A 26430-nucleotide genomic window follows, 5' to 3' on the forward strand; every position below is an offset into this window, starting at 1 on the left:
AACAGCTTTCTCAGTACTGAGTTTTTCTCCCTGTTAGGAAATTCCAGTGTAGAAAGCTTTTCTGTAAACAATGTAACTCGTAACTGTGGTTTAAAATATATCCACATCCTCCCATCTCCCAGTAAAAAACACTTCTCATTTACCGGAGGAAAGGATGCTCTGTGATCCGTCAACTTCTTTTGCTTTGCCTGCTGTTATTTTTCGGTTCTCTCCTATACGTAAGGAACGCATCACTGAAGCTTTATAGGTCTTATTTGCAGGTTGTTATCAGTCAGAGCTTTTTGACATCCAAAGTTATTTGTAGACAAAACTAATAATACAGAGATGTCCAGTTCCTGACAGATGTGCCCCAGGGGAGTAGGGTGTACACCAATGACAGTAAGTGCACAGGTTAGTCCTCATAGCCACAATTTGTACTTTTAATTGTTTATGCCTGTCTCTGCTCATTACCTTTTTCCAGTCTGTCTGTTGTAATATGGTCAAAACAAGAGAAACAAATGTGATGCGAGTCTGTTGTTTTGCAGAAACTATGATGCTAGATATAAAAATTCAGTATGCATATGAGGCAGTGCAAGATTCTGGGAAATGTACAGCAGAATAAAAAGTCAATTTTGTTTTTTAAAATCCCTGGTGCAGCTAGGATTCTTCGCTCATGAGTAGTAGCTGAAGGAAATGGAGTTGAGTAAGTCTGCTGAATGTGACCAGGTGGTGTTGACAAGGATGGTAAATCAGTTAAGGGCCATTTTAGGTTTCTAATGTTAGGAGACCATGATATGATAGTAAGAGAGCTCTGCTGATGTTGTCTTGTGTAGAGATTTTACTGACCTACTCTAGTCTTCTAGTTTTTCTCCATTGCTATTCTGAGCCGAGAAAATAGATATTTACATCAGTCAGTGAAAATGTCTGGAATTTTAATGTGAGCAGGAGAGAGTCTGGACATTCCAAGCCTTGTGTCTGGCTTCCTAGCAGGCTCCTCTAATGCTTATTTTATTGTCGTCTTCTCTGCTCATTAGTAGAGTAAGTAAAATGTATCTGCCTCTCAGGGAAGAACCTTGTCACCAAGAATCATGGAAAACAATGTGGCACAATCCCTACTGCTGCTGTATTAGTCACTAGAACAGCTCCATAGGGATCCTGATTGTTGGTAGGTGAATAAACTGGTACTAATATTTGGATCATGGGCTTTTTTTTTTTATATTGTCCTGTGAAATTTCTGTATCTATTTTTCCTGCTTCCTCTTTTTACTCATAATTGTTGCTCTCTTTCTCTGCAGGGTCAAATGATGCTCCTCCTCCAAGGTTTCCGGCAAACGCGCTTAGTTTAAGGGATGATAATCCTCCAGACAGTACAGCTGTCATGCATAAAGAAGGAATCTCCAGTAAGAGGGCCAAGCCCAAGCGAGCCTGGGCTGAGGAGCAAACAATACCACTGGAAGCTTCCCCAGGTAGTTAAATTGTGTGTTTAATTTTACTTGTGTTTTCATACGCCGGAAAGAAAGTAGAGCAAAAGAATTGCATTTCAGAATCTGTGATTTCTGGTCTTGTAATATTGCTGATGGTCTGCCCGAAGGTGCTGAGTTTGACTCATTTTTCTCTTCCCCATATTTCTGCTTCTCCCCGACTGCCCAAATACTTGGACTTTAGTATTTGCTAGCATTCCAGCAGCCCCAGTGCTTACTGGAGCCTTTGTAAGATTTTTTTGGGGGGTTGGGTGGAGTTTGGATTTTGTTGTTGTTTGTGGTGTTTTCTGTGGTGGTTTTTGTGTGGTTTTTTTTTTGTTTTTTAAGGCACTCTAAAATTTGTCAAGTGCAAAGGATGCCCATGTAGAAAATGACAGAAATTTCCTGGTAGATAAAAGCAGGTGGGATGGCTCTGTATATTGGCTTGGAGTTGTGTTCCTACCCACAAACATGCTGATGTCATGTAAAGTATCTTTGTAATGTTGGTATTTAACTGAATTTTAATTTGATTTGGCTGACGTCTCCTTCTCCCTCCCCTCCATTAGCCTTGTTGGATGGTACTCCTGAGGGATGAAGGTCAGGGTTTACTACTATAGTAGCCTATTTTAAGACTTTATTTGTTGAGAATGCTGACAAAATGAAATTATGCTGTGCTGACTGATGATTTTGACACTGTATCTTATGACAGTAGCTAAAATTAGTCCTGATGAACACTTTTTTTGTACAAACCCTCATTCTGTGATTTTTGAGTGGCTAATGAACTTCCTCGAGTCTGAGTAGGGATGAGGATTTTTGTTGTGTTTGAGAGTTGCATCTTGTTCCTGGACAGAAGTACCTGTAAACAGAAAATTGGTGAGTGGTTGCCATCTCTTCTAAATACAGCTACTCGTTCCTCAGGGAAGGTGTTTATTGCACAGTACAGTATTTTGCAACATGTACTGTATTAAACTAAAAGCGAGCAAAGTGCAAGGAGGTAATATAATTGTAGCTGTTAATGAGGAATGGGACCTAAAGCACGTGAACAGCATAATGGATTCTGAGTTAGAGAGTTCCTGCTCTCTTCTAGGCAGTCCCATATATAGGGTTTTTGGGAGCCCGTTTATTTTTCTTAGTATCGTGTAAACTTGTTATATGAAGACATTTAATGAAACAGATTTTTATGGAGTACATCAGTGTGATGGTGGTTGTCCTTTTTAAGCAGGCAGCTCAGTATGCCTGGGATAAGGTCACCCCACAGAGCTGTGCTGATGTATTGATAGGGATTCCTTCTAATTATTTTAATTGGAGATAACTTTTATTTCCAGAAGATAAGATAAAATAATGAATCATTTCAAATTCATTTTACTTTTTTTTTTGGTGAGTGTACATAGGACCAATAGTTCATTAGTGCAACAGTGAAAATGATGTTCTCTTAACCTGGTTTTTCTAATGAAAGAAATAATTCTCTATGAGCGTTTATAAAATGCAAGGATACGGAAACAAGTGGAGTAAGATAAAAAAATGCTTTTCTTCTTTCACTGCGAGTAGCTCGGAAGAATAATGCTGGGTCATGGCAGCAGAGCTGAAGAAAGAGTGTGCGTATAGAAGTGAGCTCTCCAAACAAGAACCTGCAGTAACAAACAAAATATCCTGTTGGAGCAGAGATCAGTGGATATCTGTCTCTCTGAATAGCTTGGATAAAAATGGAAGGGGAACACAAGTGTTAATATGAAATTATCTAATAGTATTTTTCTGTAGCTGTGATGGTCTAAAGACACAGGCAAGAAAAGAACTTAAGTAGAAATAATCTTTCATTAAACCAGCCAACACAGTTGGAAATTTAGGCAAGCTTTCTGAAGAGACTTGCATGTCTTAAAATCTTCTCTGACTTCTTCAACTATATATTTAGATGGTCTAATAAAAGATTACCTCTACCCACAGAACTTGTCTAGAGCTTAAAATTATGCAAGTTATGTGTTTTTTTTAAAAAAAGTTTCCCTATATAAACTTGTTTTCATTTTTTGTCTGTTTGCATTCCTTCCATTTTGTTGGTAACTTTTTAAAAGTACAGAAATAGCAAAAATTCTGCACAGTATTCCCAAGCCTGAACACATTTGTCAAGAGGATGTGGAAAAGTCCTCTTACATGAATATATAAACATTGACCTGGTATGGAAAGACCAATTCCCCCAATTTCAGAGTTAGTGAGACTAGGTCTGACTATGCTATTCATGATCTTGACATTACACTGAAGTGCCTCTGTGTTGGGAAAGGAAGAGATGTATAAAACGTAAGGAAAGCAGGCGCCTAAAGAGAAGTAAAAGACTTATAAGGCAGCATTAACAGTAAGAATTCACACAATCGTAACCCCTCCTGAGCTTATCTTGCATCACTTTTTCCCAAGTGGAGTGGAGGTTTAATATAAACCTAGCTGGTGATTCTTGAGGAGGTAGGCAGGTATTTTCCTCCAGGGGTAGGGAGAAAGCTTGGTTGTGGGACTTGCTACCCTTCTGCTGAATCAGTGGCCAAGCTTGCTCAAATGAAGAAAGGAAGACCTGATTTCCAGTTCTGTTCTCGTTTCAATTTCAAACAAAACAACAAAAACACTGGAAAAAAAAACAAACTTGGGAGGAATGTTGGAACGGTAGAAAAAAATGAGTATGAGTGTGATTCCTGCCATTGTTGGAGCTTGATACGTATTTGCTGACAGCTCCCCATTACCTGGTCACTGGCGTTACCGTTAGTAAATGGACTGTTCTTTCTTTGTGTTGACTTCTTTATTTCTATTAAAGCTGTTACTACTCTAGAAGGCATCTTTAAATGACATACTTGGCTACAGGGGCATGGAATATCTTGCCGTAAGCATAGGGGCTTGGGAAATTCTTCTGGTGCTAGCATCTATAATTTCTACTTTCTGCCTTCATGGATCATTATATAATTCAGTCCATTATACAAAGAACATAACATGAAACACAGTTTTACTTTTTAAAACCTGATTTTTATTTTTTTTTTTTACAGTATGTTATAAATGGCTTTAAAATTATTTTGGAATATATTCCTGCTAGCACATGCTGTGTGCATACTTACTGTATGTCTATTACAACTGAGTTTATCGTTGGATTTCTGCACATAGTCCTTTGTAATTTCAGATAGTAGTGTATTCCGGGGGGATTTCTCTGCTGCATCAACCTAAAATGTGTCAGAGCTAGATCTTGGTGTGCCATCAGAGATGGTTCTAGGAGCTATGTAGAAAGTGGTATTGGTTGTCTTATATATAGTGCTGTTCCCAGATAACGTTCAGGCATGGCTTTAGGGGACGTTTGTACTCCCTGGGCATTTGCCTGAAAAGAGGCAAAATGAGTAGCAGCTGCCTGTCATGAGTTTCCATAAATACAAAATAAAGACTCAGTCCAAATTTTGGTCAGAGTAATTACCTGTGGTGTAACTAGATCCCTCCTTCAGATTCCGTTGGATGTAATATTCTCTTGAATTTCGTGTTGCGAATGATAGAAGATATTATTTATGAACTTTTAATAATGCTGAAACTTAAAAATGTAAGTTTGTTGCATTTCAGGAACAGGTACAGTGATTCCTGCTTTTTAACCCTTTGAAGTGATTGGAAGCTTTAGGATGAAAGTCAGCCTGTTTGATGATTTGCTGTTTGCTACCTGCTTCTCTGTAAAGAAACAAAAAATTAAAATGTTTTCTTCTCTTCTAGAATGCACAAATCACTCTAAGTCTGTGAAAACCACTCATTCAGTCTTCAAATCTGCACGGTTCTACCGTCACCGTCCGATGCCTATGTGTGAGAGCTACTTCTTGTCTAACAGCGACCTCTCAGAAAACAGTTCTGGAACTGGACATGCTAGAGCTTCCTCCAGGGCTGTCTTGCAGAATCAGGAAAGAGCACATGGTCATCAACGTGTTTTCTCTGTTCGCCGTAAAAAAGATGGTGCAATTGAATTCTTTCCACTCACTGCAGAAGCAGATTACAGCAAGAACGCGGATCTAAATGTTAGTGCATCTTTGGGGAATGAAACATCCGGGAAGGAGCTGCCTCAACGTGGCAGAAGAGAAGCAGAACAAAAGGCAGCTAGAAATTATCCATGTGGCCAAACAACTGGCTTTAATGAGAACGTGGAGAAAGACCTCCCACCAAGACAGAGAACCCACTCCGGTGGTAGCTTAGATGAACTCTGGATTAAGTTTTTGGAGTGCCAGAAGAAACACCAGCACCATGATTTTAGGAGGAATGGTGAGCTGTCCCTTGTGGAACGTCTCGATCGATTGGCCAGGGTCCTTCAGAATCCCATTAAGCATACACTAATACCAACAAAATCTGAAAAGAATGTTTCTGAAAAGAAAATAAAGGGGAAAGAACAGAAGAAAATAAGACTGCCAGAAGAGAGCGTGTCTGAAAGTACCTTAGAGCCTAATGCAACATGTGTCGAAGAAAGACCGCGTATCATCCATGATAAAAATAGCCTTGTTGAGCTCAGGAAAAATAGGTCAGGAGAGAGCACTATTTGCCACATGAATAAAATTTCGGAGCACCAGCAGTGCTTGGAAACTCCTAGTGACACTTCCTCAGAGGCAAGGCTTAGTAGAGATCATGGCACCACCATCAGTTCCACCACCTCAGAATCAGACACGGTGAGCCAAACGGAGATGGAAACTGCAACTCTGACTGAGGGGAGCAGTTCCATTTCCACCATCGATACTGCTAGGCTGATCAGGGCTTTTGGGCATGAAAGAGTGCGCGTGTCACCAAGACTCTCCCAGCTTTATTGCACCATCGACCACCAGAAAAGTCGCTCTGAAAAGTGGGACAAGGGAAGTGGCAAAGCAGTGGGTGTGGAATACCCAAAGGTTACTTCTGAGAGACACAGGAAAAGGAAAGAGATCCAGGTATGTGGTCAGTTAGACCAAAAGACAATTTTAACTAATCTTGCAGGAACTCTTTAACTCCTGTACAGTAGTAGAATTTGTCATTTGGAGAATCGTTTAAAACTTCACAGAGAGCGTTGTTTATTTGGTAGACTTCTGTCTTTGATCGAAGGAGCTCAAACAAGTGTCCTGCCTTTCCAGGAATAAGGATGAGATCAAAATGTCTTAAAACGTCAATTGTGCTTTCTTTCCCTTTGTTCTTATTTGTGGGGTTTTTTTTCCTCTTCCTTTATTTGTCTTGGGAAGCAAGATCCTGCTGTATCTGATTTCTAGTTACCTGCAGGTTCTGTGCTTTAGTAATCCTGAGGACGGTGGTGGTAAGTTGAGGTTGTAGGTTTTTGACTGCATGTTGCTACCTGAATATCTCTGGGAAACGATAAATCCAATTTCATAAAAATGGGAATTATTATTTGAATTTTCCTTACTGTTTGTCTATTTCAAATGTTGGAATTCTTTTGTCTTGCTGAGTGTTGGTTGTAAGCTTCTTCAATTTCTGTATTTGGAAGTTTAGGCTTATTAAAAGACCAGGTCTTGGTCCTAAGGATTCTAGGTGAAAAGTCTGGAGTAAACTATTTTAAAGTGGGTAAAATCTTTCTGATTACTTCAGTTGAATTTGGCCATTGCCTCTTGGAGGAGAAATGAAAATTAATTTCCTGAGAGGAGGCCTTAGCATGGGTTTGGTCATTATAGTAAGAAATTACAGAGGTAATTTTAGTGGTCTGTAATATACATTAATGCTGAAAAGTACAGGAACAAGTGAGAAATATTTCTTTTTTTTTGTATTAGCTGAGGAAAGTGGTAGTGTCACCGTTACTAATAGATTTCATTGAAATGAGTTAGTTGTTTTTTTTAATAGAAATAACTCAAACTCAGTCTGTATGTTTGACCTCATTCGTGTTTATAAATATGTAAAGGGTGACTGTCATGAGGATGGAGCCAGGCTCTTCTCAGTGGCATCTGATGATAGGACAAGGGGAAATGGATATAAGCTGGAACACAGGAGGTTCCGCTTAAACATGAGGAAAAACTTCTTCCCAGTAAGGGTAACAGAACCCTGGAACAGGCTGCCCAGAGAGGTTGTGGAGTCTCCTTCTCTGGAGATGTTCAAAACCTGCGTGGATGGGTTCTTGTGTGATCTGATCTAGGTGGTCCTGCTCCGGCAGGGGGATTGGACTAGATGATCCTTTGAGGTCCCTTCCAATCCCTGACATGCTGTGATTCTGTGAATCTCTCAGAAGAGTGCTGCATTTTGTAGCTCAGTTTTTTTAAGAGAGCCTATTGTCAGCCCTGGTTCCAGAAAACTTGGTTACAGCTTTTTTTATTTCTAGACGCTGAACCCATCCCAGAAGGTTTTTCTCTATTCCAGTTTGGGTTATTTCTAAAGCACTCTTCAAGCTGCCAGCTGGTAGCAGGTACAAAGCGAAAGGTTGTGCTGTTCAACTGCTGACGGGCTTCCAAAGCCCCACGCTGAATATTCTAGTCCAACTAGGAATATGCATGTCAATACTCAGTGTTGAATGGCTGCTTGTGTTTATTTCTGCGGGCTGATAGGCATAACCCATGCAGTAAATGGGTTGTCTGGGTGTTTTTTTTTTCCTTTACTTTGTACTGTCTTCCCTTTTGCTGAGCACATGTTCAAATTTGCTTCTGTTCTCTGAAAGAAGATAAATATCTACTACATCTGTCTGGTGCACTCTACTAGGGCTGAAATAGGTTTATGAAACTAGAAACCAATTCTTGCCAGTATGCATGAGAGTAAAAACTGCCTCCTTTTAATGTGGAGATGAAATTATGTTTTGCATTGAAGTGGTGATAGCAGAGGTTCAATAAAAAGGTAATAAAAAAGCTTCTGTTCATTTCCATCCTGGCTAGTGTTATGAGTTACTAATAGGATACTAATTGCTCTGATCAAGGAGAAAAAAAAAATCTGTTTCATAATTAAAAATTAAATTCAGCAGAGTTGCAGAGATTGGTCTGTGCCGCACCGTTGGATTTGAAGCCTGGGGAAGCACTGGCAGTTAATTGCTGTTAATAAAGCACTAACCTTCTCTGTATTTTATGTAGCCAAAAAGCGTGTGGACTAGATGCATTACACTTACAGAGTATGTTCCTTTTTAAATGGCTGTAAAGTTATAACGTGTCATCAAATTTAAGTGAATTTGTTGTAACAAGAGTTGTGCTGCTTACATCCCTGCAGCTGGAATTTCTTTGTGTGAATGGTGAAGACGTGAAACTAGTATTTTGCTTAAGCCAATCTCTTACCATGTGTCTTCCATTTCTTTTTTTATTGAGTTTAATTTTCTCCACCTGGAGAACTTTGTGTAATGAGGATCACAAGGTGAGAGAACTTCCCAAGTTTTGAAAGGACTTTGCTCTTCTGTGCCAATGGTACAGAACCGGAGTTCAGTGTGAATTTACAAAGCAACATGTTAATCTTTCAAGACAGTTTGTCCATTCAGCAAACCCAGCAACCTTTAAAGGCTTTTCATTTGAGAGGGTAGGAATCACAGAATGGTTTGGGTTGGAAGGGACCTTAAAGTTCATCTGGTTCCAACTCCCCTGCCATGGGCAGGGACACCTTCCACTACACCAGGTTGCTCAACGCCTCATCCAACCTGGCCTTGAACACTTCCAGGGATGGGGCAGCCACAACGTCTCTGGGCAACCTGTTCCAGTGCCTCACCACCCTCAATGTAAAAAATTTCTTTCATCTAATCTAAATCTCCCCTCTTTCAGTTTAAAGCCATTGCCCCGTGTCCTGTCACTACATGCCCTTGTCAAAAGCCCCTCTCCAGCTTTCTTGTAGCCCCTTTAGGAACTGGAAGGCTGCTAGGTGTCCCTGCAGCCTTCTGTTCTCCAGGCTGAACAGCCCCAACTCTCTCAGCCTGTCTCCATAGCAGAAGTGCTCCAGCCCTCAAATCATCTCCTTGGCCTCCTCTGCACCCGCTCCAACAGCTCCATCTCCTTCTTGGTTTGGAGGCCCCAGAGCTGAACACAGTACTGCAGGGGGGATCTCAAGAGAGCAGAGCAGAAGGATTATAGGATATAGGATTCAGTTTAGGGGTTTATTCCCCTTTTTTCCAAATCAGAAATATTTCACACTTTACGGTCTTACATGAAAGTACAGCCAACAAATGATCTTGCCTCAAGCAAAGTGTTTTTGTAAGTCTGTCTTGACAGGCCACATTGTCTCAGGAACTCTGGAGAAACAAATTGGAGGATGCTCAGCGCTGTACAGAATGCGATCACAGGCAAGCTCTTGCCTACAGAAACTGTGCATTCTTCTTACTAGAATGGGATGCAGAAAGCGCCATGGTGCACGAGGGTAGAGTCAAGGCTGGCTGTTGTGTGGCACAGTCATAAGAGACACTGGTCAGCCTGTGATAAACATCTAAATAACAGTAGAATCAAGGTACAACAAGTAAACAGTAATGGCTAGAACTCTTTTTTTTTTTTGCTGTTTAAAACCTGCTTTATGTTCATTTCAGCTAGTATTTCAGGGATTTCTGTTCTCTTGCTTGTTTTTTTTTCCTAGAAGATAATCTCCCTTTCATCAGATTCAACTTCCGCAGTCAGCAGTTCTTGGGGGCCAAGCTCTGCTCTTAGTAACAAGCGACGGACGCGGATGTTAAACAAAGGTATCCAAGCAGGTGAGTTGTTGAATTCCAGGCTTTTCTTTTCTCTGGTTGTTTCTGCCTTTCACCTCTTTGGAAACCGTTCTCCAAAGTCTGCTGCATGTTTCTGGTGATGGGTGTGTCCACGCAACATTCTTCAATTCATTTGGGATTCTTTTAGAGAAAGATGTTACACTTTAATTAAAATGAGCCATTTCAATTCCTTTCTTGGCCTGCTTGAGTAGTAACCAGTTTTCTCACTTACTTACAAGTTTATTAACCTAAGCTTCTGATCTATTTCAATAGTAAAAGTGAACTAACTGTATTTTTTTATGTATTGTTTTCTCCACAAGACATCTGTTACTCACAGAAGGTATTTTGTGGGCATATGCTATTTCAGAAAGCAACTGCAGTGTTTCATATTCTTCTTGGTAATATTTTGGATGTTATCTTCTATTTAAAATAAGCTAATCCTGGACTGGTGCAGTTCTCTCATTTGGGTTTTTCTGGTGGCAATTATCAGTTTCTTCATTGCTTTTATTAACACGCCAAGTTCCCATCATAAGATTGAATAATGGCTTTGTTTTATTCATCAGACATATCAATTATTTATTTATTACTCCTTTTTTTTTTTTTCATGTGCAAGTGGATTGAATCAAAAGCTTGTTTTCAAGATTGTGTCACAACTTGTTGAATGTTAGTTGACACCTTCCACTTTATATATTTGTTAAATATTTGTAGTGCTGTGGGCAAACCAGTCTTCTATAGCTAAAACATAGTTTTGGATGGGATGCAAAGGGTAAACTAACAGGTCCAGAAAAACCTGCGGTTCCGTTGTCCAGAACGGTATGTTTCATAGATTTCATAGATTTCATAGATTTCTAGGTTGGAAAAGACCTTAGAGATCATCGAGTCCAACCATCCCTAATCCCCATTAAACCATATCCTCAAGTAGATCATCCACCCTATTCTTAAACACATCCAGGGATGGGGACTCAACCACCTCCCTGGGCAGCCTATGTTTAGCTGCATTGTGTCTTTTAGCAGCAGGTTTGAAGCTGACTCTTCAGAGAGTCAACTCAGGCCCCCAGCACAGGCATAGTTGGTTCGAGTTTAAGTCCCACTCCCTATATATATGTATATAAAGTGCCTGTTTTGCTTGGGGTACTTTCTTTAAATGACTTTAATTTTACTCAGATTATCGTATAGTAACAATCCTGAGTCACTGTCAACTCTCCTTGAACTGGAAGTGGGAATATGAAAGATTTTGCCTTTTGAAGGTGGAGTAAAGAAAGTGATCCTTCAGCTTTACAGTAGAAATTGAGGGTCACCCCCTGAACTATGCGTGACACGCGTGCTGATGTTGAATTACTTCCAGCTGCTCTGGAATAAGATGTTGCTGCTTCATTTTCAACTACAGGAGACTTGGAGATTGTGAACAGCGCAACTAAGAAAAACACTCGAGATGTTGGTGTGACTTTTCCTACCCCAAGATCCAACCAGCCAAATCAACGGCCGCAGGAACCCTGGCACTGTGTTGATGATATTTTTGGAGAGTCAGATGGTACGGTCACAGATCATCAGGCAGCAGGAAGCAAGGGTAAGCAGAAGGGACAGCCTGGCAATTTTTTCGTGGAGAAAAGGACGAAAAGGAGCAGGCTGCATTTACCACAAGGTCAGTCCCAAAATACACGTTCTCTGCAGACCAGAAAAGCTGTACATCTCAACAACAACTAGCAAAATATGTGAGGAGGATTAGCTAGGACACAGAGTAGTCTGTCACTAGTACAGTCAGTTCTTACTCTGTTTTTAATCAATGAATTTTAAACAAAAACACTATGTCAAGTGAACTCTCTAGTGCTCTATTATGATGGCGCTTTCAATCACACCGTTAGATGCAACCTGGCCTGTAAAGGCAGTAGATAGGAAGTGATGAATAAGGCAAGGAAAGATGAATGAGATGAGAATCATGTAGATACTTTTTTTTTTTTTCCGAGGTATAAAAGGTTTTGTTAAGCTCTGAGTAACTGGTCACTGTAAGTTGTACTTGCTGTTTTATGTACTGAGGCTTCAAAGAACAAGTATTTTTTCAGGAGTACTTGAGGGAAGATCATGGTACCAGAAGAACTTGACTCATCTGTCTCTTTTAGCTAGAGTTGCATTTTTGGGCTGATGGTGTAGCCTCTGGGCTTTTTTTTTTTTTTTGAAAAAGAAAATTTACTGTCAGTCTTCACAATGTCATGATTAAATGTTTAAAAATATTTTCCTTAGTCATCATCGTTGTTGTTGCAGGGACAAATCATTCTCTCTCACACTGGTTTAATTTGGAAAATTTAGAATATCTGCTCAGAGTACTAGCTGATGTATTCAAATCCCATTATATATGTAAACTGTGAGTAATCTAATTCTTGTATGCATATTTAACATTTGGAAGATGTAAAGCATTTGATCTTCAAAAATATCTCTAAAAAGCTGTAGGACTTAAAACAGCACAGAGGCTCCTTAAAAATGTGTAATTGCTGATAAATAACTGTTCTTTCTATAAAGGGAAAAACTTGTGAACTAAGACATTTTGTGCCTTTTCCAAAGTGTTGTTTGATAAAGACTTGCTGGTTTTCTGACACTTGGCAAAGAAATTCTTTTGAAAGCGCCAAAAGTGTCTGATACTGAGTCCCACTGTCACTAAGCTGAAGTGACTATTCACTGCAGTGTTAGGCCACTTGACTGTGTTTAGCTAAGACCTTGGGCGTGAGTGCCTACAAATTCTTATTCTCCTCTCTGGTCTTTTAACAGGGATTTCATGGTTCGTCCAAGCAGAAGACTTGAAATCTGAATCTAGAAAAGAAAACCATTCCAATTGCTTTTCTGGTCCTGGTCTGTCTTGGTTTGAACCGTTGACCAGCACAAAACCTTGGAGAGAGCCTCTCCGAGAGAAGAACTGGCAAGAGCACCAGTACAGCAACATCGTTCAGCCAGCTGTTCCAGGAAGAGATGCTGAGAACAGGTCCTTGCCGCCGTTTGTGAAGCTTACGCTACAGGTAAAGGCTGCTGGGATCTCAGTAGGATTTCAGGAGTAATGCTGAATCTTGTGGAAACACATCTTGTTCCTTTTTTTTGTTTTGTTATTTCGCCTTTATAATCAGTGGAAGTCAACATGTTACAGACTGCTTCTGCTTGAGAAAACAAACAACAAAACCAAACAAAAAAAAAACCCAACAAACAATCAAAAAACCCCAACAAAACCAAGAAAACCAATGAATTTGTCAGTCCTGTTTGGTTATAGTGATCTGGCTTTCCACAATATACTAATATATTTGAAATGACCTCATATTTTAGGGCTTAAATCATTTGGCATCAGGAACTAGAGGGAATGTGACTGAAGCCCCTCACTTCAAAAAGGATGTTGAGGTGCTGGAATGGGTTCAGAGAACAGTAACCAAACTAGTGAATGGTTTAGAGAACTTGTCCTGTGAAGAGGGGCTGAGGGAGCTGGGACTGTTTAGTCTGGAGAAGAGGAGGCTCAGGGGGGACCTTATCGCTCTCTACAATTACCTGAAAGGAAGTTGTAGGGAGATGGGGGTCGGTCTCTTCTCCCACATTATGAATGACAGGATGAGAGGGAATGGCCTCAAATTACACCAGGGGAAATTTAGGTTAGATATCAGGAAAAATTTCTTTACAGAGAGGGTTGTGAAGTATTGGAACAGGCTGCCCAGGGAGGTGGTGGAGTCGCCATCCCTGGAGGTGTTTAAAAACCACGTAGATTTGGTGTTGAGGAACATGGTTTAGGGACGCTGACAGTGCAAGGTGAATGGTTGGACTCGATGAACTTGAGGGTCTCTTCCAACCAGATGATTCTATGATTTAGTGTCAAGTCCTACTTGCTTCCATGCAGAAATAGTACTGTGATGTACATAATACGTGACTAAAATGGACTTCAATTCATTCAGTGCAAACTGTGTGTGTACATACACACACGTGCATATACAGTGTGCATTTCACATCGGGTGCACTCACTCTAAATATCTGTGGAAAAACACAGAGGTAGTGTACAGAAATGTTTTGGAAAGAGATGGTGCACAGCAAGTGAAATGTAAATTAGGAAGTGCTAATTAAGGTGCACTTCTGAAGTTTCTTTAAGTTCAGTTGCATCTGTTCGTGTGCTCAGAGATGGCCCTGTGATGGAGATTGAAGTGTGGCAAACAGAGATACCAGGAGATTGCTTTCAAAATTCTACTCCTGATCCAAAACGAATTGCTGATGTTGACGTTCCCACTGATTTATAGCAAGGGAGACTGTAATAAGTTACAGAATCTTCTGTCCTTTGGGCTCAACTTTAACTTTACTGTGCTTTTTTGAGAAGAGTTTTGTGTCTCTTTTGCTAATTACTGTATAAATTTTTTTTTTTCCCCTTTCTGGCTGATTAGTTTCCTGGTTGTTGACAAATAGTTTTTTCAACAAGGTCTGAGGATCTATCTGGCATTAAGGATACAAGATTTTGTATGTTATACCAAATACTACTTTGATGGGATTTTTTTTTTTTCCCCATGGTTTTTGTAGTGGTGTTAGATATTTTGGTTATTCCCTTCCAGCTGTAGGGAAGCAGTCTGGTCACTGTAGACTTTGTTTTGTGTCATCTCATCTTAGGAGGCTCTTGCAGTGCATCGCCCTGATTTCATCTCCCGCTCTGGGGAGCGTGTGAAACATCTGAAGCTTGTAATGGAGGAAAGGAGGATACAGAGCGTACTGCAGGCCAAACAAGGAGAGCTGTTTAATCCTCCAGAGAAGAGAAAGGGCTCCAGGAATGCAAGTCACATGCTGTCCGACAGAGGTACCTTCATGGTTCTGCTTTGTACGTTCTATAGTAATAAATGAATTTCCATATTATACTTAAAGGTGTGTGTATTTTCCATAAAAGTATTACAATTATTTAACTTCATTGTCTATAAGAATCCGTAACTTATAACGGAGTCAGGTTGTTGCAGTAATATTCTTTGTGAGAAGTAGACTTGTTCACCGTTCTGTCATCTCAAAATTTTCCGTTTAGGTTTTCTGATTAGAGAAAAGAGAAGAACAATTCCAAAGAGTGAAATGATTCAAAGATCTAAACGGTAAGATTAAGAAAACTTTGTTTCAGATAAGTGACCTGAGTAAATGGGTAGGAAAAATGGATGAATTGTATCTGTAGTCAAAGAACTGAGTGTGGAGGATAACTCAGCTTTTTCAGCGCAAGATGTGGGCACCTTATCAGAAGGAGAAAGCACTTATTTATAATATCTGAGAAAGAAGATCATTTTGGAAAGATGATTTTTGAGTATTCTGTGGCAGTATCTGCCACCCAGGCACTACAACAAACTGTGTGAGTACTGGAGCTGGAAAGAAGGGGAAATGTAGGGTGTGGGCCACTGGAGCATCTGTATAGTTTTAAACATGAACAAACTAGGTAAGTGATGCAGGAAGTGAAGTATCATTTCACCAAATGAAAGTCGCTTTGTGTAAGAAATATGTGTCCTCAAAGGAATATGAAGGCTTTTACCCTTGAAGAAAACCACCTTATGAGAGAGTTTGCCTTATTTTTGACCCAAGCCATTCATATGTGAAGTGCACAGCACACTAACAAGATATTAAATATTTGGAATGCCTGTGCTACAGAGAGAGCATGAGAAGATATAAGTAAAAAATTGGGTATATCACAGCTGTATTCTGAAATGGTGTTGTGCTCAAGAAGAGGTGGTTTGGAAGAGTACTAGTTGAGAAACAGCATAAATACTTAGAAGGAAATTAGAGACTCAACTTCATCGGTAGTAGCAGTGGGATGGAGCGCACCTCGGCAGCTTTGTAGGTGACACTGAACTGGGAGGACCAGTCAGCATGCTGGAGAGTAGGTCTGCAGTTTCTAGAGGTCTGTGCAGGCTGGAGAAAGAGGCCAAGAGAAATCTTACGAAGTTCAACAATCGTAAATGCCAAGTGTCTCCTTGGGCCAGAAACTCCCCCAAGGACATCCCCCTTGGCAGTGTCTGAGGACAGACTGCCCATGGAGAGGTCCTTCTGGAAAGGGCCTTGGGGACCTGACAGCTGATGGACAGCAGATTGAACGTGAGTTGGCAGTATGCTCTTGCAGGGATGAAGGCCAGCTCCACGCTGCGTTTCATGCAGGGGGAGGGAAGTGGATATTCCTCTGCTTGGCACTCAGGGGGCCACAGCTGGATCCTGTCTCCCGTTCTGGACTGCCAGGACAAAAGAGGGGTCAACAAAGTAGCCTGAGTCTGGTGGAGGCCACCAACACAGCTGTGGAGGGGAGGCTGGGCTGGTTGGGCCTGGGGAGGGGGAGGCTGAAGGTGAGGATCTGGCAGTGGTGCGTCCCTGCCAGAAGGAAGGTTTAGAGAAGGCAGAGGAAGCCTCTTCTTGGAGGTGCACAGTGACAGGACAAGCGGCAGTGATGATGTGTTACAGCAAGGAGGAATTCTAACTGGAGACAAGGAAACCAGTTTTTCATGAAGAGGATGATGAAGTGCTGGACCAGGACCCACAAAGGTGGTCGAATCTTCATCCTTAGGAGTAGTCACAAGGTGACAGGAGGAGGCCTGAGCAACCCGATCTAGCCTTGAAGTTAGTCCTGCTTTGAGAGGGGGCTGGATGAGGTGACCTCCGGAGTCACAGTCACTCTGTGATTTCACAAAATACCTGCTGGAATATGCAATAGATAAAATAAACCCCTTGATATATATGTTGGGAAAGTCCAAAACCAATATTTTATTTCAATAGTCTTTGGCATTTTAAAGTCTTTTCAGGGCAGAAGTGGTGAATATGGTAAATATGCCAGTTCCCCAAGGAATGTACCTACACATGTTTTAGCTGAAGTAGGATTCGAGTTTGGGTCGCTCGGACTGTGAGATCGATGTATCTGATCTCATATTTTCAGAAGTTCTGATTTCATAATAACTGAAGTTAGCAGGATTTCTGTGGAGTCCGATTCAGGCAGTCACACTTGGTGTCTATTTTGTTCTTGCTGCTGTCATGCCCCAGCACTCAGTTGGAGCTGAGAAGTAATTTATTCTGTACCATTCTTTTGAAATCCACACCTATAATGAGGGCAGAAGCTTTTTCTTTTCCTCCGAGGATAAACACAGAATTTCTCATGGCAAATTAACTAGAGGTAATGAAAACAATTTTCAATTAATTTACCTACAATTATGTATTGCCCACTTCTTGTTCTAAACATCTTTATGGTGGGATGGTTTGTGAGAGGTGGATTGTGGTCCCTTGTTGAGGAGAGCCCTAGGATGGCGAAAGCCTTCAGAGAATGGTGAGATGGTAGGAAAGCAGACCTCCAAATCTTGGTGGTCTCCCTGCTCCCATCCAGTGATGTATAGATGGACCTAGCACCCTCTGCTGCCTGCCAGCTAAGCATAAGAGAAGTAAAATAAACATCAAAATGTGATTTATTTCCTCTTTTCTGTAGCTGTAATGTGGGTAGTGATGTTTTTGGAAAAGATAACCTCCTAAAAACAGCTGCAGACACAGTAGGAAAATAGGGATACACAGGAAGGTAGGTCACTGGGAGTGCAGTTGAACCTTTTTTTTTCTTTTTTTCCTTTTTTTGGTGCTGGGTGTGTATTTACTTGCTCAACAATTCCATTGTGAAGCTTCGACTGGTAAACACATTTGTGTGGGGGGCTGTAGAAGCTACAAATGTGTATGGCTCTCCCTAGCTGGTGATTTAGACGGGAGATAAAATTCCGTACTAATTGAGATTTGGATTTGATCTTTGCTTTCTTGATTCTGCCTTAGTTCTGCGTTATCATGCAGCTTCTTATGACTTTGTTTTCTGCTGGGATTAGTACCAAGACAACTGTCAAAGATGCCTCTCCTGGCTGATGGGCTGTACTGATTTACAACGTTCAAAATGGAATGTGTCGATGTACTTTCAGATAATACCAATTGGCCAGAGATACGTTTAAAAATATTTGAAGTGCCAACAGTAATTATGCAGAGATATTATCCTGACATAAAGAACAAAACAGTCTCTAAAAGAGTATAATGCAGTGTTGTATCTGTTACAAACGTAGGTGGTTTTTTTCTATTTACTGGTTATCAAATCAGCATGTTAAGAAAGGAGTTGTAGGATTTGCTTTGCTGTGTAAATATTACAGGACTGAAATTTCTGAACATCATTCATTTCCACCTCTTGTAAACAGCAGTGGTTTTGAAGCTGTGTATTTCTCGGCAGCCACTGTCATGAAATTAGTAAAGCTTTATGATCTTAAAGAAAGATTTGGGGAAGGTGGTGTGAGCAGTACACTGCCCTCCCAGCTCTCAGGTCCCTCCTTTAGACAGTAGTGTGTAAACTAGACTGCAATAGTGCACTGGCTCTGGAATGGGAGAAGTTCAGCGCTGGAGAAGGCAAAGCATTCATCTAAACAGGGCAACGTTGTTGAATGTTGAAAATACGGAAATTTTGGAAAAAAAGAAAAGACTAAATAGCTTAAATTGGGTTGTTCTTGTGATAAGGATACTACTATTGAGGGATAAACATGGTACTGGGAATCAGCGTAGCCAATACAGAGCAGCAATGGGGCTATTCTGTACTGAAGATATTAAAGCTCTGCCCTTTGCAGCTGGGTAATCATATCAGCTGTATGGTCATTTTAGTGTTATAAATATTCTGTTTAGGAGGTGCTGCTTGTAAGAGAAAGGCATTATGAGATGTGGGAACTTCCGGTATGCATACCGGAATGTGAAATACTGCTATGTATTTCACATTTTCCCTGTGTGACACTAGTAAACCCCCAAATAAATGTCTCTGTGATGTAGCTGGCCAGTAGCCTTTGACAGAATGTGAAGATAAAATGGAGGATTTTTTTTTTTAATATCAGTAAGTTCCTTCCTCCCGAGTCACTATTTTTGCCTTTTTGTGTTTTCACTTAAGGATCTATGAGCAGCTGCCAGAGGTGCAGAAGAAGCGAGAGGAAGAGAAGAGAAAAATGGAATACAACTCGTACCGCCTGAAAGCACAGCTTTACAAAACAGTAGGTGTTCTGGTAAAGTATTGATATTGGAACGTTTTAGAATTATTTTTTTTTGAGGTCACAAGTGTTATAGTAATATTTACTAAATGCTAATTCTGTGGTATTATTTTGCAACTTTTAAGTGGTTAGGATATATTAGCATTTAATCAGGATCAAAGCAGTCAAGCTTAGCAAAACAGAACAAAAAAATCCCCCTACCTAACCTAAAATCCTGCTGGTACCTACTCATGGTGTATGGAAAAAAGACAAGGAAGCACGGTTCCGATTAATGTATACAAAAAAGCCCTTGCACAGAGTCTTGAGGGCAAAACAGAGGGATCATGGAGCATGTTTAAAGAAGGACCATGCTTTGAACTGAAGGCTGCTGGTTTTGCTCTCATGCACCCTTCCTCTAGATGGATTTAGCTTTCACAGTTCACAGGTAACTTCGCAACCATGGTTAACAAAGCCTGGAATCATCATTCTTAATTTTGCTGCAGTGGAGAGTTGTCAGTCCTGGTGGTAATCTGTTAACTTCAGGGGCTGTGGATTTCACCATTAAGTGTTTGTTCAGCTGATGGTGTGGTCTTGCCACACTGGCACTGATCAGTCAAGGATGTCCTCTGTCTGGCAAGCTGTAGAATAAACCAGTATCCCTAAACATGTGTGTGACTAACTTTGAACCACACTCATCCAACAGTTCAAGAACAGTTTCTGTGCTGGGACCGCACCACAAAACCAGCAGCAGGGAAGAAGTGGGGTGGGGGCTCCCGGATTTTGGTGAGCAGAAGGAAACGGTGGGGCCCATTTTGCTGGGTTGCTCTAGGACTCTGCTGAATCCTGCCTCATTCTGCCGTGAGGCAGTGAGATCCCTGCAGGGAGCTGCTTCTGTCCCAGCTAACAACTGCTGCTAATGCTCTTATTCCCTGGCTATCCAAGCTGTGTAACATGTTAACATGTGTAATGGGTAACAGACACAAAGCACGGGTTTAATTAATAATAGAAGGGTTGAAGAACTCTGCTGGAGACTCACCTGGGTTAAGCGCGATAAGTAACAAGAGTTTTCTGTTCCTGTGCCCTCCCATGTGCACACATCGAATTATCCAGTATTTCTACGTAACAAGCAGTATCAATTTATACACAATGATGTGATAAATGTCCTGATAAAACAGAGGAGGCCTGTTTGTCCCCTCTGAGAAGTGCATCTCCAAAACTGACCAGTGTTTTCAGTTTTTGAGCTGTTCTAGGCGTCCATATGCTTAAGCTTTCTCTTAAGACTTAGTAAGAACTCAGAGATGAGAGACAACAGTTTGCAATACAAACTCTGAGGTTCTAACCTGACTTATCTTCTTGCCCTTTAACTAACCAAAAAAACATAAAACGTGGCCTTTTGGAGAACTCTAGCAGCAGGCAATAAACTGTGTTATAAGTCTCAGTGGTTTAAGGACAGGCATTAAGAATTAAAACATTTTTTTTCCTCTGGATCTTAAGATTGCGCTTCGGTTACAGCATTGCAGCTCTTTCCTGGCTGAGTTGTCCTACCAGAGCTGGAATAATGGGGTTGGTTATTTGTTAGGAACAGCAGTAATTGGATTTTAAAAGTCAGGGCTTATAACGCAATATATTATCCAGAATACCTTCCTAATCTGATTGTGGGTACTTACCACTAGAATTAGTTGAATTTGATGCTGTGCTTTTGCAGGGTATATTCAGGACTTTTTTTTTTTCCACTACTCTGAGAATCTCAGATGCTGGTACAGTAAGGTCTTAAGAGTTAATGTATGGTGGCAGTTGTTGGCTTGAATAGCATAGTCAGCTGGAAGCAGAAAGAGAATCAGATCAGGAATTTTGTATACAAGTGTGGTTTTGATTGGGAGCAGGATGATGATTCATTGCAGTAAATATTGTAATCTTTTTGCCTTCCTTGATGATGCAGAATAGCTGTAGTGAGTAGCTGTAAATACAGTGAATGGTTTGTTTAGAATTTGGTTAATGTGTTGCTGAGAGCATCAGTTTCTCTAAGTGGATCTGATTGTGCATGAAAAGAAGAACCACAGATTCTGCGGAATGACTCCAAAGATGACAGAGTATTAGGAGAAGAAAACGGCTGGTACAAAAACTAGGCTAAAAATGTATGTAATCTGGGGTCATATCGTTTAAATGATCTGTAGCACTGTACCTCTCATAGTGACTGGTTTGTGAACTGCTGGTGTAGAAGATCAGGACTCTGGAATAGATCTGACTCTTACTTTAATTGCAGTCACCTGGAGCAGTCCTGTTGTGCCTTATACAAACCTAGTCAGGGACAGTTCCTTCCAAGACTGCTTGGCATGTATCCAGGCAAAGCTCGGGAAAGGAGAGGGAGGCAGAGAGAGTCGAGTGCCCTGCTCAAGTTTGTGTGTGGGTCAGTGGTGGAGCCAGGCATAGTACTCATGTTCTGTGACTGCCAGGTCAGTGTTTAGTGGTGTGATTTGTCCCTAATGAAAGCTGGAGAGGGGCTTTTGACAAGGGCGTGTGGTGGTAGGACAAGGGGCAATGGCTTTAGGCTGAAAGAGGGGAGATTTAGATTGGATCTAAGGAAGAAATTCTTCACTCTGAGGGTGCCAAGGCACTGGACCAGGTCGCCCAGAGGAGCTGTGGCTGCCCCATCCCTGGAAGTGTTCAAGGCCAGGTTGGATGAGGTTTTGAGCAACCTGGTGTAGTGGAATGTGTCCAGTGGAATGTTGGAACTAGATGATCTTTGAGTTCCCTTCCAACCCAAACCATTCTGTGATTCTATGATAATGAAATTTCCTTGTCCTTCACTCTTAAGCCTTTGACCAGCTAGTGCTGGACATCTTGATGGAGAAAGGATGTTCTTGTGCCCCAGCCACTCCAGAATGCAGCTTAGTAGGTTAAACTGCTGGTAGAAATATGTGCTGAGGCATCCTCTTCTGGAATGTCTGAGGCTTACATTCATATTTCCTTGGCTGACTTTCTGCTGTGCAGATGTTAGTATCTGGTAGAGGAGCACTAATGAAACAGCTGGGCAGGTGGGGATGTCTTGAACTGCCAGACCAGTTGGCTCAGTGAAGGAGAGTCTGAGCACTTCTTCTCCTCTTCCAGCACCTGTGGCTGAACACTTTGTTGTGATAGTGAAGTGTAATAAATTTAGGATATAAGCACATCTCAGCCATGATGTCATATGGCCCTGGGACACTGGTTGCTTCTGTTTCTGTCACTGATACTAAAGAGTACGTATGTAAAAGTTAAATTAGGCCTACACCTCACTAGTAGCAGTACAGCTGACCCTGAGGATGGGATTATCCAGCAGTAGAGCGTACCTGAGGATGGGATTATCCAGCAGTAGAGCATACATGCTGTTTCTACAGGGGCTTGGGGGCTCACGGATTAGGGGTGATGAAAATTTGGGAAAGGAAGCGATGAATTAAACATGTATACATGCTTTTATCTGTACGTACGTGAACATGGACAAGTGTCGTTTCCTGAAGTACCCTCACACCAGAATTTAAAGGTACTTTGGGTTTAACTGCATATTGATGTGATTTGTGGGCCGATGCTTCAGAAGATAAACAAACACCAGCTTCTTAGAAATGTGTTGTGAGGAGAAAACAAACAGAATTGTATGTTTCCAGTGTGAGCAACGACAGCTACTGTGTGGCGCATACTGCTCTCTGGAGGCATCAGCTGTAGGGAACCAGGAATAATGATCTTAGTGTCTAGGTTGAGGAACGAGATGAAACTGAGTCTATTTGGCTCAAAGTAAGACCCCAAGCTAGCGAATATATATGAACGAAATTTGCTTACCTTTTGTAAAGGACAAGTGAAAATACTCGTACAGGACACATTTACAGTAAGGGCTGTCTGTGCTTGTTTTAAGGCATTTATGTGCTACAGTGACACTGTGGGGCAATGTGGTGGGAGGTGAAGAGAGAAAGAAATAACAGGTTTGTTAGCACTGAGTGAGGATGGGATCCTTGGGAGGACACAGTATGGGCTCATGTATATAATCATAGAACGGTTTGGGTTGGAAGGGAACTCAAAGATCATCTAGTTCCAACCCCCCTGCCATGGGCAGGGACACCCTCCACTACACCAGGTTGCCCAAAGCCCCGTCCAACCTGGCCTTGAACACTTCCAGGGATGGGGCATCCACAGCTTCTCTGGGCAACCTGCTCCAGTGCCTTGGCACCCTCAGAGTGAAGAATTTCTTCTCAATATCTAATCTAAATCTCCCCTCTTTCAGTTTAAAGCCATTGCCCCTTGTTCTATCACTACACACCCTTGTCAAAAGTCCCTCTCCAGCTTTCTTGTAGCCCCTTTAGGTGCTGGAAGGCTGCTGGAAGGTCTCCCCACAGCCGTCTCTTCTCCAGGCTGAACAACCCCAACTCTCAGCCTGTCCTCATAGCAGAGGTGCTCCAGCCCTTGCATCATCTTCGTGGCCTCCTCTGGACCCGCATCAACATCTCCATGTCCTTCTGAGGTTGGGGACTCCAGAGCTGAATGCAGTATTCCAGGGGGGGTCTCAGCAGAGCAGAGGGGCAGAATCCCCTCCCTCAACCTGCTGCCCACACTGCTTTGGATGCAGCCCAGGACACGGTTGGCTTTCTGGGCTGCCAGTGCACGTTGCCAGCGCAACTTGAGCTTCTCATCAACCAGCACTCCCAAGTCCTTCTCGTCAGGGCTGTTCATCCATTCTCCACCCTTATAACTGGAAATTCATCAAAATTCCTATGCTAGAAAGCAACTGAGGGTTGCACAGACATTCTTAATTTTTTGAATTGTTAAATACTTGTCTTTATTAAGATAGCAAAGTTATTTTTATCACAGGATGCACATGGGTCTGGGCTGATGTTCTGTCCCAGTATCCCTTTGCTTTTGTACTTTTAATTTCAAATAGAGCGTAAAATTATACTAGTTGGATAAGGGAATGGTGCATGCCCTTTAATTTAGAAAACTGTATAGTGGAGACAGATTTCTGATCCGATGGCAGCATAAATCAGAACTCTTTCAACCGCGGTGAAATGAAGTGAAAATGAATTTTATGATTTTTTTCAGATACAAATTTGTTCCATTACTGCAGCTTTTCCGTTAGGCGGAGTGAGTTTGTAATTGTTGTAGATGGGGCGGGCGTGGGAGAAACCTCCATAAAGGGGATAGCAAAGTTATTAATTGAGGTACTTACCTCTACGCCTTAAAAAAGACAAAAGGCGCTAGCATTCAGGAACACTAAACACCCTTCTGTTTCTGGATGGGATGTGTCCTTTAGAGCCTATTGAAGACAGGGGCCACGAGGTGTCAGTACTCCAAAGGAAGCAGCACATGCTTCTGGAGGTGTGAAACTGAATTCACTTCGCTTGCTGCTTTATGGTATTTTTTTTTTTTTTAATGTTTGTTTTTCATCCCCTTGGCTAAGTTTTCTCTCCTGTCAGCAACATGTTACGGCTTTTGTTTTGCAGTCGCTTCCTTGAAGTGAAACGGAGAGGTGAGATAGCATCTAATTGTAGCTGGGTTTGCTTATTAGGTTGCAAAAGGGCCGGTGAGCTGTGAGGCCCGATCAGAGGTCTTGTGTGTTGAGGTGTTTTGAGCCCTTCTGAGGTGTCATGAGGTGTTGGGGACAGATTCCACACGGAGGTTCACGTCAGCAGCTTTGCTGCAGTTTGTATGTATGTATGGAAGCAGAGTATATTCCGTATTGGTATATGCACGATATATACTGTGTGTATGTACGATATACACATCCACTGCTTACTCCTGTGTATGAAGAGCTGAGCTGGGTGTTGTGTTCATCTGTGTGATGCAAAAGGTCCCGTCAGGTGATGGCTGCATCATTCCCACTGCTGTTAATAATAGATGAGTTACTTCAAGCTCTTACTGTATGGTACACTTCTATAAAGCCACGTAATATGTATTCCCTGCTTCAAAACCTCAGTGATTTCTGGCTGAGTTAGCAGAATGATGCGATGTTTCATTATCTGGATTGCCCAACGTCGTAAGAGCCTCAGGTGCCTGGGGCAGAATACCATGACAAAGCCAGCAAAGATGCTCTTACACTCTGGTGTAATTTATGTCCAAGGGGCTTTGAATCCACCTTTGAGTTGATGGTTTGTTTCTTTTTTTCTTTCATGTTTGTCCACTTGCTTTGTGAAGTGTAAGTGGCTGATGTTAACAACACCACAGGGCAGAGGTCCACAGTTCAACTGCACAAAACTTCACACAAAGTATTCTGGTTTTTTTTGTTGTTTTATTTTGTTTCTTTAAAATCTATTACCAGTTATTTTATATGATGCCTCCCCAGATTATTTTCAGAAGAGCCTGCAAATACCATTAGCTTTTCACCTGCTTCAGGCTGTTTAGGATTATACAGACCTTCATCTCTTCCCCTTCAGTTGTGACTCATCCCTCGCACTGTAGTGAAGAGTCCTAATTTATTCCGTTGTTTATTGTAGAAAACACTTTCTGTGTCTTCCACTGTGCTTGTTACTCTTCCTTATAACTCTACGAGTTTTCCTGTGTCTTTTCATAAATGTATCACAAACTGGGGAACGTGTGACACCCAGGAGTTTGTATTCAGAAGGTGAAGAGTGAGACATGCATAATAGTTACTTGGGGAAACAGTCTGTCAGCTACTGTCGAGATGTGTTCTGGCTCCTTAGACTTGTTTCTGACCAATTTCCACAGCAGCCAGCACAGGAATATCCTCATGTTTTTCATACCAATGAGTGAGAAACAGTTAGGCTGCTTGAGCTGTCCTAAAAGGCGTAAATAGCCATTTCTTAGTGTCGTGTTACCCCTTGATACTCTGTTCAGAGCACTTATTAACAGTATCTTCATGCTTAGCATTGTTACTTTTTAGAGGAGTAGTAACTGATCTCTCTCACTTTGTTTTTATCTTTCAGAAAATCACCAGCCGTGTCTTAGGGAGGAAGGTGCCCTGGAACTGATAAAGATCTGTTCAAGTGAAGGTGTATTGTGCTTAGTGAGCTTGCAGCATAGAGGAGACTCTGATGCGAAAAATGCGATGCAGTGAATACTTGTGCAGTGCATGTTTTGTGGTATTCAGTTGTGTCACTTTTGTACTAATATCATCTCGCCGTGGGTAAGAATCAGTGATTTGATATGAATGACAGGTTTTTAAATAAATGACTGGTTTTCCTAGTGATGTTAATGCACTTCCAAAGTAAACATAGGTTGGAAGTACTTGGTTTGTAATATATTGGAATAGCAGTTTTATATATTTATCTTAAATTGGTTCTAATGAGGATTTTTTTATTTTTTTATTTCCTATCTCAATGTGGAAAACTTACTTGTAATGTTCTGTAATGCAAAAATCCCTTAAATAAATAAGCTCAGATCAGTTTGTAGTAACTATTGCAGCAGTCATGAAATGTATCTTCTTTGTCCATATGGACAACATCGAAAGG

The 26430-nt window shown here is 41.4% G+C and overlaps 1 protein-coding gene across 1 annotated transcript in view; it reads left to right on the forward strand.

Annotated features, from left to right (window-relative positions):
* ALMS1 (ALMS1 centrosome and basal body associated protein) overlaps positions 1–26218 on the forward strand; it is a 43711-nt gene extending 17493 nt beyond the window's left edge. Inside the window, exons 7-15 of the mRNA XM_086611802.1 lie at positions 1274–1444; positions 5156–6345; positions 9920–10034; positions 11419–11673; positions 12792–13036; positions 14646–14829; positions 15046–15109; positions 18928–19027; positions 25906–26218. Of these exons, the coding sequence (XP_086467928.1) occupies positions 1274–1444; positions 5156–6345; positions 9920–10034; positions 11419–11673; positions 12792–13036; positions 14646–14829; positions 15046–15109; positions 18928–19027; positions 25906–25950 (2369 nt within the window). The 3' untranslated portion in view covers positions 25951–26218. The remainder of the gene's footprint in view (positions 1–1273; positions 1445–5155; positions 6346–9919; positions 10035–11418; positions 11674–12791; positions 13037–14645; positions 14830–15045; positions 15110–18927; positions 19028–25905) is intronic.
* The last annotated feature ends 212 nt before the right edge of the window (positions 26219–26430 follow it).

The sequence above is a fragment of the Tauraco erythrolophus genome, chromosome 5 (assembly GCF_009769465.1).
Source record: "Tauraco erythrolophus isolate bTauEry1 chromosome 5, bTauEry1.pri, whole genome shotgun sequence".
NCBI classification, from domain to species: domain Eukaryota; kingdom Metazoa; phylum Chordata; class Aves; order Musophagiformes; family Musophagidae; genus Tauraco; species Tauraco erythrolophus.